Below are 14794 nucleotides of genomic sequence, written 5' to 3' on the forward strand. Positions count from 1 at the left end.
TTCACATATAAATACAACCGAATATAGACAATCTTGTGCCTATTTCCTTTCAGACGAGAAATAGACGATACGGCATGTATCGGCTATTTCGTTTGCACAACGACCGCTTTCTGATGTTGCAAATATCCTCACTTCCCAGCACAAGACAATCTGGATTTTGCTTTCTTGCTGGACTAGAGGCAAAAATTTATATTGAAGTATTATGGACATGCTCTATAACTGGGTAAAATGAGATTTCTAAAACAAGTAAAAATTCTCTTTAGAAAATTGATTATATGTATACTGAGTTTTTTTTGAGTAAATAAAAAAAGTTCTTAATGTATCATTGGGATACGTGTATAATGTGCTTAAAACTATTTGCCTTTCCTTAAGGGATATTTGAATTTCAATGATTAATCTTTGAAATGCAGCTGATGACTATCCCCTGCATAAAAAACAATCCAAATGCTTCACGTTACAGCTGGTGGAAGATTCAGAGTGAAACACATTTTCCAAAAATGTCAGCTGAAATATTGTTATGGAATAAAAGCAATTATGTGCTATGATTGTATGTGCGCATGCACACACACATCTTAGCAATAACTGTGTGTGCACATGCAGTTATTGCCAAGATGTACCCTACAAGATAACATTTCAATGAGCATTCTAGTTTACTTTTTTTTTAAAGTTGTAGATGGTTTCATTGCAAAATGCAATTCCATTAACTCATGGACTGAAAGATCTTCCAAGATACTAGATTATCTAAGCCATTAAACAAATGACTGTTCTGTTAACTTCAGTGAGTCAGATAAAATATTACTTTAAATTTCAAGCATATTCCTGCATAGATTTTTTTTTTTCCTCTCTAGTACCTGTTTCTATATGTAAAAGTTAAATAAAACATGAAAAATGTAGCAAGCACTTCTTTACAAGTGATAAAGAGCAACAAATGAAAAATGGTTGATTACATACCAAATGCCAAATTAGGGAAAGGCATTATTTGTGAAACCCAGTTATGACTTGCTTTGTATAACATGTCTAACTTTAGTGTTTCAAAAAATATTTGTAAAAACTTTAAATAAATTATTCAATTGTACAAAGCTAAGTGTATATTGAAATACCAACAAAATTCAGTTAATTATTTTATTGTCAACTATAACTGACAATTAAAATTTTCCCACTGTATTTTATACGAATAGCTAAAGATACAACTGAACTCAACAGATAGTGAAAATCTTTTATTTACACAATGTATAAGAGGGAGGAAAAAATGGTGTATTAAAACTTGCCTGGCATCTGAGCACCAAGAACATAGTATATAGTTTGAAAACATCACCTTAGTAAAGTAATAAAAATATCCAGTTTACACATTTGAGTATTCTCCACAAGAAACCATTAAAAAAAATCCAGTGGTGAAGGAAAAAAATTCAAGTGTAATCTTGACAAAGCCTTAATAGATGCAATATCACTGAAATAGCCTGTACATTTACAGTAAAAACAAAAACCTCTAATGTGAAACCAACTGGATAATCACAAAAGTAGTATTAACAGGTTAATTCTGAGTTCATGGCATTTTCCTCATTTAATTACAACAGTGAAGACAGTTACTATTTCAAATTCATGTGCTTAAACTATATTTCTGATGATACTACATAAAAAAAAAAACTACACAACCCTAATTATGATTAATAACTGAATTGTTTGACAAGCAGTTCCATCTTTTAGAAGAGAACTAAAAGAGGAAATAACCAAACGTACCATACAATAAGCAACTACCATAAATGACAACAGATTAGAATATTATATGTAACATTAAATGCATGGAAATGTTCATATGTAAGATCAATAAGAATTTTGATATACCATCATCCCAATCCACAACAGGTGGGATAATTCTATGTAACAAATGGCAAGAGATGGAAGATAGCCTGACTCTCCAATAAACTACAACACAAAGCCTATAAAAACAGCATACATAATTTAAAACATATGCAAAGACCAAGGATTGAACAAGTTGGGCTGTCAAGAATGTTTTATAGTCAGAAAGCACAAAAAATTCTTCAATGTCCAAACTGCAATTCCTGAAAAATATTAGTACAACCCCAAATATCTTATCCTTAATTATTGCCACATGTATGAAAATAAGTGATATGTACAAACCACCAACCATGAACCAAAAAAACCCTTTGCAATTGACTCAACAACCAGTAAAAACCTTGAGATTGTCCAGACACCAGGCACTCAAATGAAAGTTCAGAAATGTTTTTACATATAAGATTTGCAACCACCGTTTCATTTTAAACACCTTCTATTACAAAATTTACAAAAAAATCAGTCAGTTTATTTTGCATACAATAAAATATAAGTAGTACAATATTAAATTATCTATTCTAGTGTGTCATTAAAAAAATGGGAAGCCTCTTACATATCACTTTAATAAGTGTTTACTTTTCTTGATGAATAAGCTGGTAAACAAATTTTACAAGTTTACTGGACAAATCAGTGAAAGTTATACACAGATGATACTCCTAGGTTTTACCATAGTGATGAGTCATTTTTAAAGCAGTGGCATGAAATTTAAGAAACATTAAAAAAGTTTGTATACACACATGCAATGACATGACAATGGAAAAATAAAAAAAATGTCGAGAATTTATGTTGTCTTTTGTGATCCCTTCTTGCCAATAAGAGACTTGTGGATATGAGGAATAACACCTGTAAAAGAAAAAAAAAAAAGTAAACTTCAGTTAGAACTCAAAGCTAACAATTGGATTTGTACATCAGCACATTATCATTTTAAAATATAATACTCGTTCAAATATACCTCCAATCAAATGACAAACTCTTATTTTGGTATGAAATACATACAATAATGACTTTGCTTTCCAAACTATCAAGTTGAGAGCAACAGGGTTAAGCTTGATGGCAGGTATTTATTTTCTTCAGAATGTACCATATTATTTGAACATGTCTTGCTTCCAATGCTGTGAGACAGATGCCTAAGTACATGGTCTACAGATGATAAACCACAGGTGTTTATTCAGAAGCACATTCATGCTGATGGCTACTGGAGGCATGCTGTAGGCCACATTAAAAATAAAAAATTATCTGAGGGCAACATCACAATGCATATCTAGTAATTTGGTAAGCAGCAGTGACACAACCTCGAAAGCTGAGCAAACAAACAATGCTAATTGCACACTGACATTCCCCGTGAGTGCCCGGAGCATGCGCATTGGAACAAAACCATGTAAGAAGGCTTCTTTGGCACATCTAATATTTGAAAAACACGTATGTATATAGTGATGTAAAAACACCAAATAAAATTACGAACTTCGCGATTATCAATTAGTGATAGAATTAAAATATCTAATAGTCTGCATTGTTAGCCTAGTGGCTTTGCACTTCGCAACCATATGCCTGGGGAAGGAGTGTCCTAGGTTCGATTCCCGTCACCTACATGAGGAGCTGAAGGATCTTCAGCCATAGCCAAGTTAACTGGTCTTGGGCATGGACAGCAGGGTTTTCCCCCCACAGTTTATCTGGGGTTTTTCATCCTGCAAGCAGGCAAAACCAGCCCTGTGAACACACGGATCTACAGCCATAAATACTTAACTCCACGAGGGGGCTCAACTCGCCCCAATAGGGACAGGGGAGAAAAGGGAGGGAACTCCATACGAATAAATAAATATCTAATACGCATTCGGTTCAAATTGTTATTTTATTTTTCGCTCATGAAAATCAAAACTCACAGGTTGGCTGCACAAAATTGCACCGCGGACCACATGCGGCCTGTGTTTTGGACAGCCCTGCTGTATGCAGTTTACCTACTATAGCTGGAGGTGATTTACCCTTGTTATTTATGAAGGTCAGCTTTGTCTAGATGTGAAGTTGCAGAAGCACCACCTAGATCAGAGATGGAGCACAAATTCTGCAAGAGACAGGAAGGAACTTCCTTTCTTAGTGATTGCTTTACTGTACTTAGCATTTCATAGTAGAATGAGAACCTAATTAACTTCAAAATATTCCAGAAAAGATAGATTTCTGTTTGTGGGTTATTTTAGCCCACTCTGATAGTCACATTCACAGAATACAAAAATACCAAAAAAGCAATAGTTTGTGGGCACATTTTAAAATGGATAAAAAAACTTATTTGTGCCTATTACCCCATAGAAGGTTCTCCCGATGAATAAATTCAAGATATTAAAGTAGGCAGCTCACAAAAATGGGAAACAGTGATTTTTGTTGCAGATAGACAAAATGTTTTGGGAAAATTTGAAGAAAACGACAAGGCAATAATGGTAAATACCAGACATATTTGTGCTCAGGACGGACTAGTCATTAATAACACCATGTTCCAAAATAAAGAGATGTACAAGATTACAAGAAATAGTGGCATCCTTATGTTACTGTTGATAATGATATCTTCATACTGGTTCAGCATAAAATATAGGTTTTGAAACGGAAAGTGATCACTTAATTTTAAGTGGGATTAAATTCTTTCCCAATCAATTTCCTGATATGAACCCCCAAGAAGTGTTCAGGTTATTATAAGATTAAGTTTATATCAATATTCATCTCCTTATCAACAGTTTTCTTCCAAATCAATCTATTACTTGTGACCACTCCAACTCCAATATTGTCATATCTAGCATTGTGTTTCAAAGGCACTTCTGACCGAATCAATCCATGTGGATCTTGCAATCAAACACCTATTTTGCTAACCTTTCTTCACCCATTCTATTTAAGTGGCCTTGGATTAGCTCTGCTGACACATTCTTGAATGCTACTAATATGCCAGTTAACTTTAATTTTTCTCAGAATACTCATATCTGTGGTCTAGTCTCTGATCAAGTGCTTTATTTCTAACTCAACTCTCAGATCCATAACTAAAAACTGGTTTAAACATAGTCTTGTATACTGCAAGTTCGGTGTTTTGGCTAATTTCTCTTATTCCATATAAATTTATTCATTTGACTTCCTACCATATCAGCTATGCTAATTCTGCTGTCTTATTTCCAAATTTAATTTGCCATCTTCACAAAAAATTATGCTGAAATGTTTTAATTGTTCTATAGGATTTCCATTCAGAATGCAGATTAAGTTTCCTATGCTACTGCCTATTTTCATGTCTTTTTATTGCTGATTTCCATACCAAATTTGTAACAGGTATTATTCAATTTAGTTAGTGAATCCTAGAGTTGGCACTATGAGTGTTTAGGAGTACATCATTTGTATAAAGCAAAGAGTAAGTTTGACACCTCCAATTCTAATATCAGGTTTGATGCCACTTTCATTCATGTGATCCATATAGATAAGAGTGGTGATAATGTGCATCCTTGCCTTACCACTGATTTTACAAACTATTTTCCTGTATTTCCCTTCAATTCTAACTGCTGACTGACAACTTAAATATAGACTATGTATTGTTCTATAATATTCCATTCACCCCATATAATTATAGTGTTTTTGAAAAGCTTTTTTCTTGGCACCTTGTCATATGCCTTTTCCAGATTTACAAAACTTAAATACAGATCTGAGAAATTAAATTCACATAATTTCTCAACTATAACTATTTATCTTAAAGTGAGTCTGATCTTGATAACCTCTATTTGACCTCAACCCAGCTTGTTCAAGTTTCTCTTCCAATCTTTCTCAACCTCTTTTCAGGTATGTTTGCAATAAATCTTACCTGGAACACTTAGTAGAGAAATTCCTCTGTATTAAATAATTTTCAATGTACAATAATATACATTTAAGTTGAATAACTTGTACAGGTAAACTGTAGACAATTATACAAAGATTCAAGAAAAAAAAGTTTGAAAACAAGAACCAAACAGTCTTAGTGGCAAACCGACTTCCTGGTATGTTTTTTCCTTCCAGGACTGATTAAAAAATAGCACCATGCCAGACAAGTTCAAGAATCAGTCCTGGAAGGAAAAAACATACCAAAAGCTACTAGCAGATATCAAAAGAATAAGTCTTACATTTTCCCCTAAATTACATATTAAAGTAGCTAAAATCATGGGAAGACTTCAGTAAGAATAAAGAAGATAAATATCAAGAAAAAACAGGCATAAAACAAATCCAATTTTAATGGGAGGTATGAAGTTATGTTCTGTGCAGTCAAAAAATATGCACATGAAGTATGTGAAACATTATATTTAAAGCTTTGATAATGCATACTTGTTAAAATAAAATTATTAATAACAAAAAATATGAAACTTCGAAAAGATATTACATATTTCTATGTTGAAGTTCCTGGTTTCAGACCACCTGCATTGTTTAAAAAAGTATCCAGTGTTAACTGTCTAGATTTTCTTTTCCTTTAAGGAGTTCAGTGTAAGGTTGAATAGATGCGATTACACTCCATTCCCAATCGTGGTTCATTTTGCAGAGTTCATCAGTCAATGTCCCTATGCTTGCAAGGATACGCTGTAAATCGGCAGTTTTCATATCTCTCAGAAGACCGTTTTCTCTCTCTCCTCCTTTGGATGTTAATTGTTCAGCTAATTCTTTTAAATCTTCATTGGAAAACAGTTTATCATGGTATGTCACTTCTTCAGTTATATCATCATACAATCCCACCTCTCGTGCAATCTTGGTAACATCTTCAATAACATTCTCCTCTTGCTCTAATTCCTCGAAGACAAGCATAAATGCTGGAAGAAGTTTTCGCCATGCTCCTTTTAAACACTTTGCTGACACATCATTCCAAGGTGCATTGATGTTGTTAATGCCCTTCAAAATATCGAATGGCCATCAATAGTCTAAGTTTTTCCTGACGTGTCCAAGACTCTTATCATTTCCATAAATATTATATGGAAGTAACAGGCTTTGAAGATTGATATAATCCCCTGATCTATCGTTTGCAAAAGCAATGTGTTTTGGGGGCATGTAAACAACCTTGACATCCAATGGCATTCTTACTTCAGCAAGGTTGAGGATGTCCAGGGGCATCAATCCAAGAGAAGCAATGCCTTGGCTGGCAAACAGTTTATCATGGCTTTCTAAGACTTCTGTCACTTCTTCAATTGTAATATCATACAATCCTACCTCTCGCGCAATCTTGGTAACATCTTCAATAACATTCTCCTCTTGCTCTAATTCCTCGAAGTCACACATAAATGCTGGAAGAAGTTTCCGCCATGCTCCTTTTATACATTTTGCTGACAAATCGTTCCAAGGTGCATCGATGTTGTTAACTCCCTTCAAAATATCGAATGACCATCAATAGTCTTTAGTTTTTCCTGAAGTGTCCAAGACTCTTAACCATTTCCATAAATGTTATACAGAGGTAATAGGCTTTGAAGATTGATAATCCCCTGATCTATCAGTTGCAAAAGTGATTTGTTTGGGGGCATGTAAACAACCTTGATATCCAATGGTGTTCTTACTTCAGAAAGGTTGAGGATGTCCAGGGGCATTATCCAAGAGAAGCAATGCCTTGGCTGGCAAATCATTTTCTTTACAGAAGCGAAGCACAGTAGGACAAAAATAATGTACCAATCTATAAAAACGTCTTGTGCATCCCAAGCTTTCTTGTTCCATTTCCAATAGACTGGCAGCATGGCTTCGAGATTCTTGAAGGCACGTGGTGTTTATGAATGGTACACTAACATTGGTTTAAGCTTCAAAGTTCCGGAAACATTTGCACCCAACAAAAGCGCAAGTCTATCTTTTGCAGCTTTAATACCTGGAGCAGAAATTTTCTTCACACAGGAAATGAAGGTGAATGATGGCAATTTTTCCAGTAGAGCCCAGTCTCGCCAACATTAAAACCATGAAGTTTACCCCTGCTATAACATACATGTTTTGCATTTAGTGCTGCAATACATTGTTGCACAGACTGTTTTATTCTATCTGCATTTTTCATAACTGTAGTAACAGTCGATGGCGGTAAGTTCATACTTCTATAGACATTAGCACGTGCCTGCCCATCTTCCATTCTTCGAATCACCTCCATCTTCTTTTTCAAGTGCAATCTATTTCCACGCCTTCTTAACATTTTCCAACACTTCTATTATTCGACATGGTATGTAATTACGTACTTATCAATTTAAATACATATGTACGTAAAAAAAAAATCAAATAGAATTAGGAAGATTCAACATTAAAACTAGGTTTGATACATATACGTTGTAGCAGCTCGGTAAACACTCAAACACTAGAGTGCCTGCAAGTGTAGTTTTTCAGTCAACCACACTACAGTAAGAAAGCACGCGCAGGCAACCAACGTAAACCGAGGGCTGGCTGTATATGAAATCAAATGGCTTCTCAAAAAGGACTACACAAAATGTTTGATTCCTAACTTAAAGAAACTTTACCACAGGAAATCAGATAAAATCTGGATTGGCTAAACAAAGAACAGACACAGTTCTTTGGTCTGAAACAAGCCTGATACATCACTGTCAATATAAATTTGAATGTTTAAGGAGTGCTTCGCTTCACAGCCATAACTTGAACGGAAATGACTGCTTATTATCAAAAATATGGTAATCTGATCAGAATAATGCATCATTAAATATTTTTTAATACTTGCTATTAAAACAAAATAAAAAAATTATATATTATGAAGTCATAAGGTCTCAAGAAACTAACAATATGCTGTTATCTATCAGGTGATCCATAGAGTGCAAAATTACAGTTTGTTTTTAGTTATGATTAAACCTTTTCCTACATTCTAACGTTACTGGAAATATATCATGCAGCTTTCAAATAAATCCATTGTTTGCATTCTATCTTGTATCAACTGTTTTTGCAACCTAAGATGGTCTGTAAGTTTCAGACTGAAAATTATAATCAAATAAATATTACCTTTGACCTTGTGTTTTTGTGTAAGTAATTCATACAAATATTGAAGGTGGCAAAATGTTATGGAGGCCACTGAAAAAGTTTAGAAATGGAGCAAAGTATTGTAAAAAGGAATCAGAGAGAAAGGCAACATGAAAACAGAAGATGCACGAGTAATTACTTTGAAATAAAAAACAAAACAAGCAATATCAAAAAGGTATTCAGGAAGAATGCACAGCATAGTGTGTGGTGGAAAGGCAGCTGGAGTAGATGATCAACCAGAAATGCTCAAACAGAGATAAATTTCCCAGTGCATAATTCAGAAAGCCTAGTCAGGTCAAATTCAAAGATTAGAATAGAGCTCCCATTTCTCCTTTAAAAAGGGAATTAAACTGAATATGTGAATTATAAAGTTTCTCTACTAAGTGTTCCAAATTCATATAGAGAAAAGAGGCAAGGAATAAGAAGTCTCATTGACTTCTCATTGAATGTTATTGTTGAGAGAGTGATGTTTTCTCCCTGGAGCAGGACCCTAGAGTGTACACAGGATTTGAAATCGGAAGTGATCACAATTTAGTTTTGAGCAAGATGAAATAATTTCACATTGTAAAGAACATAAGAAATTCTAAAGCAAATAAAAAGTGGAGAAGCTCTGATATGAACTGTAGACTAAAATACACACACATTCTAGAAAAAATGAGAGTTTGAGACCAGGAACCAAACCTTGGAAATTCAGTGGCAAGCTCTGAAGAAAAGATTGATTCAGCCACAAAGGCATGTGGTGAGGTTGTCTGCAAGGATAGAAAAATCAGAACTCCATGGTGGACATAAGAAGTTAAAGAAAAGAAGAAAGCATATCAAAAGTTCCTGGCAAATAAGTCAGTTTGTGCTCTTACAGAATACAGAAACAAATGTAAGAAGGCTAAACACAGTGTAAAACTAGCTAAACAAAAGTCATAGGAAGACTTTGGTAAGAACATAGAAAATAAATATCAAGAAAGCAAGATATTCTGGAGGTTGTTGAAGAATCTCAGAAATGGAGGAAAGAGTACTGTAAAAGCAATTAGAAATGATAAAGGTAGGTGACATGAAAACTGGAGAAATATCCTTGGAGTAATTACTCAGAAAAATTGCTAAATGAAACAAGCAGTGAGCACAGTGACAAAAAACACAAGCATGCAGTCAGGAATATTTATCCATACTTGAAGTAGAAAAAGTCAAACGATGAAATGTGGAAAGGCAGCAGCAGGAGTATATGATATTTGACCAGAAATGCTCAAGTATAGAGATATAAAAGTCTTACAGTGGCTGCACTGCAGAGTTCAGAAGGCCTGGACAGAGAGACGAATTCCAGATTGGAGTAGAGCTCTTATAGTACCCATATATAAAAAGGGAAATGCTTAAGGGTCAAAGCTGTATAACTGAGAGGAGACCTCCACATAGCCTTTAAAGGAATGCGGAGAACCGACCAGGGCTTCTGACCTAATGTCCAATCCTCACCTTCTCGTGGTGCACCCTGTTAGGTATCTACTTTGATACTGAACGAACGAGGACTGGCTGGCAATTTGGGATTTAGCCGACCAAATTGTATTCTTATTGGTTAAACCAAAATAAAAAATGATGGTACAACATGACAAAATTTCATGCCGGCTGAGGCGTCGCCCGGTTAAACAAGGCCCCCCGTTGTTTTCGCCAGGGAACCAGGGCGAACAGCGGAAAGTCAGCTACTAAAACAAATCTGAAAACAAACCCCAACTCAACATCACCAGAGTTAAAGATCGGTACTATCAACGTAAGAAGCCTGAATGGCAAAGAAATGGAGCTAGCTGAGGAATTAGATAAGTACCAGATCGACATAATAGGGGTGACTGAAACAAAAAAGACCAAAACTGGTGAGATCTTTCTGAGCAATAAATACAAAATGTTATATTCAGGCAATAACAATCAAGGAAAAGAAGGAGTAGCCATAGTATTCAACACAAAACACGAGGCTAATCTTCTTGAATGGCAGTCAGTCTCAAGTAGAGTAATGTGGGCAAATATGAGAATGGGGAACTGGACAATGAGACTTATTTGTGCCTATGGTCTCACAGAAGGTTCTACTAAGGTAGAAGTGGAGGAATTTTTTGAGGCTTTAGAAAAAGCAACTGACACAATGAAAAAGGAAAAGTTGGTCCTTGTTGGGGATCTAAATAGTAGAGTAGGAAATGATTGTGAGACATACAAAAATATTTTGGGAAAATTTGGAGAAAAGAGCAAAGCTAATAATAATGGCAAATATCTGTTGGATTTCTGCTCAGGACATGGACTGGTTATTACTAACACCATGTTCCAACATAAAAATGTGCACAAATTCACATGGAGAGAAGAGGCTAGGAATAAGAAAAGTCTCATTGACTATGTTATTGTTGATAGTGATTTTTTCTCCCTGGTGCAGGACACCAGAGTGTACAGAGGATTTGAAATTGGAAGTGATCACTATTTAGTCTTGAGCAGGATAAAATTGAATTTCATATTGAAAAGAATAACATGTAAGAAAGTTTTAAAGCGAATAAAAGTTGAGCAGCTCTCAGATGTAAACTGTAGACTAAAATACAGAAATATTATTGAAAAGAAAATGAAAGAGTTTGAGAACAGGAATCAAACCTTGGAGATTCAGTGGCAAACTCTGAAGGAAACATTGATTGATTCTGCCAGAGAGGCATGTGGTGAGGTTGTGTGCAAAGATAAAAAAATCAGAACTCCCTGGTGGACACAGGAAGTTAAAGAGGCAGTGAAGGAAAAGAAGAAAGCATATCAAAAGTTCCTGGCAAATAAGTCAGCTTTTACTCTTACAGAATACAGAGACAAATGTAAGAAAGCTAAACAGTGTGTAAAACTAGCTAAACAAAAGTCATGGGAGGACTTTGGCAAGAATATAGAAAATAAATATCAAGAAGGTGGCAAAATATTCTGGAGGTTGTTGAAGAAGCTTAGGAATGGAGGAAAGAGTGCTGTAAAAGGAATTAGAGATGATAAAGGTGAAATGAAAACAGGAGAAAAAGATATCCTTGAAGTATGGAGTAATTACTTTGAAAAACTGCTAAATGAAACAAGCAGTGATGACAGCACAGTGGTAAAAAACACTGACCAGGCATGCAGTCAGGAATACATATCCATACTTGAAGTAGAAAAAGCCATCAAAGGCTTGAAATGTGGAAAGGCAGCAGGAGTAGATGATATTCGACCAGAAATGCTGAAGTATGGTGGTATAAGAGTCTTACAGTGGCTGCACTGCATAGTTCATAAAGCCTGGACAGAGGGACGAATTCCCGATGATTGGAGTAGAGCTCTCATAGTACCCATATATAAAAAGGGAAATAAAACTGAATGTGAGAATTACAGAGGTATTTCCCTACTGAGTGTTCCTGGCAAGATCTATGCAAGTATACTTGAGAAACGGTTGAGAAGAATTGTGGAAGAAAAGCTTGGTGAAGAACAAGCTGGATTCAGGCCAAATAGAGGCTGTCAGGATCAGATCTTCACTTTACGACAAATAGTCGAGAAAGCATGGGAATATAACAAAGATCTGTATTTAAGTTTTGTCGATTTGGAAAAGGCATATGACAAGGTGCCAAGAGAGAAGCTATTCAATACGCTGCAGTTATATGGTGTCAATGGGGCATTATATCAAGCAATACTTAGTCTTTATTTGAGTTGTGAGTCAGCAGTTAGAATTGAAGGAAGTACAGGAAGATGGTTTAATGTTAAATCTGGTGTGAGACAAGGATGTACATTATCCTCTCTGTTATTATCTATATGGATCACATTATGAAGGAATGTGGTATTAAACCTGATATCAAAATTGGGAGATGTTAATGTCAGCTCTTTGCTTTATGCGGATGATGTGTTACTTCTAAATAAATCCGCTACAAGTCTGCAAGATTCTCTGACTAAATTGAATAGCTGTTGTAATAGATATGGTATGAAGGTCAGCAATAAAAAGACAAAGACAATGAAAATAGGCAGAATCATTGAAAATGTCAACTGTGTTGTGAATGGAGAACCTGTGGAACAAGTAAAACATTTCAGCTACTTAGGCACAATTTTTACTGAAGATGGTAAACTAAATATAGAAATAGACAACAGAATCAGCAAAGCTGGTATCGTGGGAAGTCAATTGAATAAATTCATATGGAATAAGAAAGAAATTAGTCGGAACACTAAATTAGCTGTATACAAGACTGTGTTCAAACCAATTTTAACTTATGGATCTGAGAGCTGGGTCAGAAGTAAAACACTTGACCAAAGACTAGAGACCGCAGATATGAGAGTCCTGAGAAAGATTAGAGGCGTGAACAGATGGCATCAATGGCAATATCATATTAAAAATGAGGATATTAGGAAAGAACTTGACATTGTCAGCATCCAGGAATGCGTTAGCAGAGCTAATCTTAGATGGTATGGTCACTTAAATAGAATGGGAGAGGAAAGATTAGTAAAACAAGTGTTCTCTGCCAGGTTGGCAGGAAAATGACCCAGAGGAAGACCAAGATATAGGTGGATTGATACGGTACAAAGTGCCTTAGACGATAGAAATATAAGATCTGATAATGTTGGAGTCTTGACAAGTAACAGACTGATTTGGAGGAAAATTGTAGATAGGAAGTTAGTAATGATGTAATTTTTTCATGTAGTACTGTCATATCCTGTACACCCCTTGAGGGTACATGGCAGGAATTTGATGATGATAAAACTGAATGTGAAAATTGGAGATATTTCTCTGAGTGCTCCTGGCAAGATTTACGCAAGTATACTTGAGAAATGGTTGAGAAGGATTGTGGAAGAAAAGCTTGAAGAACACGCTAGATTCAGGCCAAATACAGGTTGTCAGGATTAGATTTTTGCTTTATGACAAATAGTTGAGAAATCAGAATATAACAAAGTTCTCTAAAAAGTTTTGTAGATCTGGAAAAGGCATATGACAAGGTTCCAAGAGAAAAGCTATTCAAAATGCTACAGTTATATGGTGTCAATGGGACATTATATCAAGCGATACTTAATCTTTATTTGAGGTGTAAGTCAGCAGTTAGAATTGAAGTACAGGAAGATGGTTTAATGTAAAAATCTGGTGTCAGACAAGGATGTACATTATACCCTCTGTTATTCATTAACTATATGGATCACATTATGAAGGAAAGTGGTTTTAAACCTGATATCAAAATTGGAGATGTTAATCTCAGCTCTTTACTTTATGCAGATCTTATACTTTTAAATAAATTCAATACAAGATGCCCAAAATTGAATAACTGTTGTAATAGATTTGGTACCATCATTTTGTATATTGGTTTAAGCCAATAAGAATACAATTTGGTCGGCTAATTTTGGGATTTAGCCGACCAAAACAAGTGTTCTCTGCCAAGTTGGCAGGAAAACGACCCAGAGGAAGACCAAGATATAAGTGGATTGATACGGTACAAAGAGCCTTAGACGATAGAAATATAATACCTGATAAAGAGTCTTGACAAGTAACAGACCGATTTGGAGGAAAATTGTAGATAGGAAGTTAGTAATGATGTAAATTTTTCATGTAGTACTATCATATCCTGTACACCCCCTTGAGGGTACATGTCAGGAATTTGATGAAATCCCAAATTGCCAGCCCATCCTCATTCATTCAGTATTTAGGAAGATACCCAACAGGGTGTACCACGAGAAGGTGAGGAATGGACATTAGGACAGAAGCCCTGGTTGGTTCTCCGCATTCCTTTAAAGGCTATGTGGAGGTCTCCTTTCAGTTATACAGCTTTGATCCTTAGGCACCCAGAGTTAAATATCAGTAATATCAACATAAGAAGTCTGAATGGCAAAGAAATGGAGCTAGCTAAGGAATTAGATAAACACCAGATCGACATAACAGAGTTGACCGAAACAAAAAAGACAAAAACTGGCGAGATCTTTCTGAGCAATAAATACAAAATGTTATATTCAGGCAATGACAATCCAGAAAAAGAAGGAGTAGCCATAGTATTCAACACAAAAT

The 14794-nt window shown here is 35.3% G+C and overlaps 1 protein-coding gene across 1 annotated transcript in view; it reads right to left on the reverse strand.

Moving 5' to 3' along the window:
- Positions 1–1196: 1196 nt before the first annotated feature.
- Positions 1197–14794, reverse strand: part of LOC150099498 (histone H2A.V) — a 64910-nt gene continuing 51312 nt past the window's right edge. Inside the window, exon 5 of the mRNA XM_090403420.1 lies at positions 1197–2694. Within this exon, the coding sequence (XP_090259546.1) occupies positions 2633–2694 (62 nt within the window). The 3' untranslated portion in view covers positions 1197–2632. The remainder of the gene's footprint in view (positions 2695–14794) is intronic.

This window comes from Typopeltis vanoorti, chromosome 14 (assembly GCF_054136105.1).
Source record: "Typopeltis vanoorti isolate ZY-2024b chromosome 14, IOZ_Tvanoo_1.0, whole genome shotgun sequence".
NCBI classification, from domain to species: domain Eukaryota; kingdom Metazoa; phylum Arthropoda; class Arachnida; order Uropygi; family Thelyphonidae; genus Typopeltis; species Typopeltis vanoorti.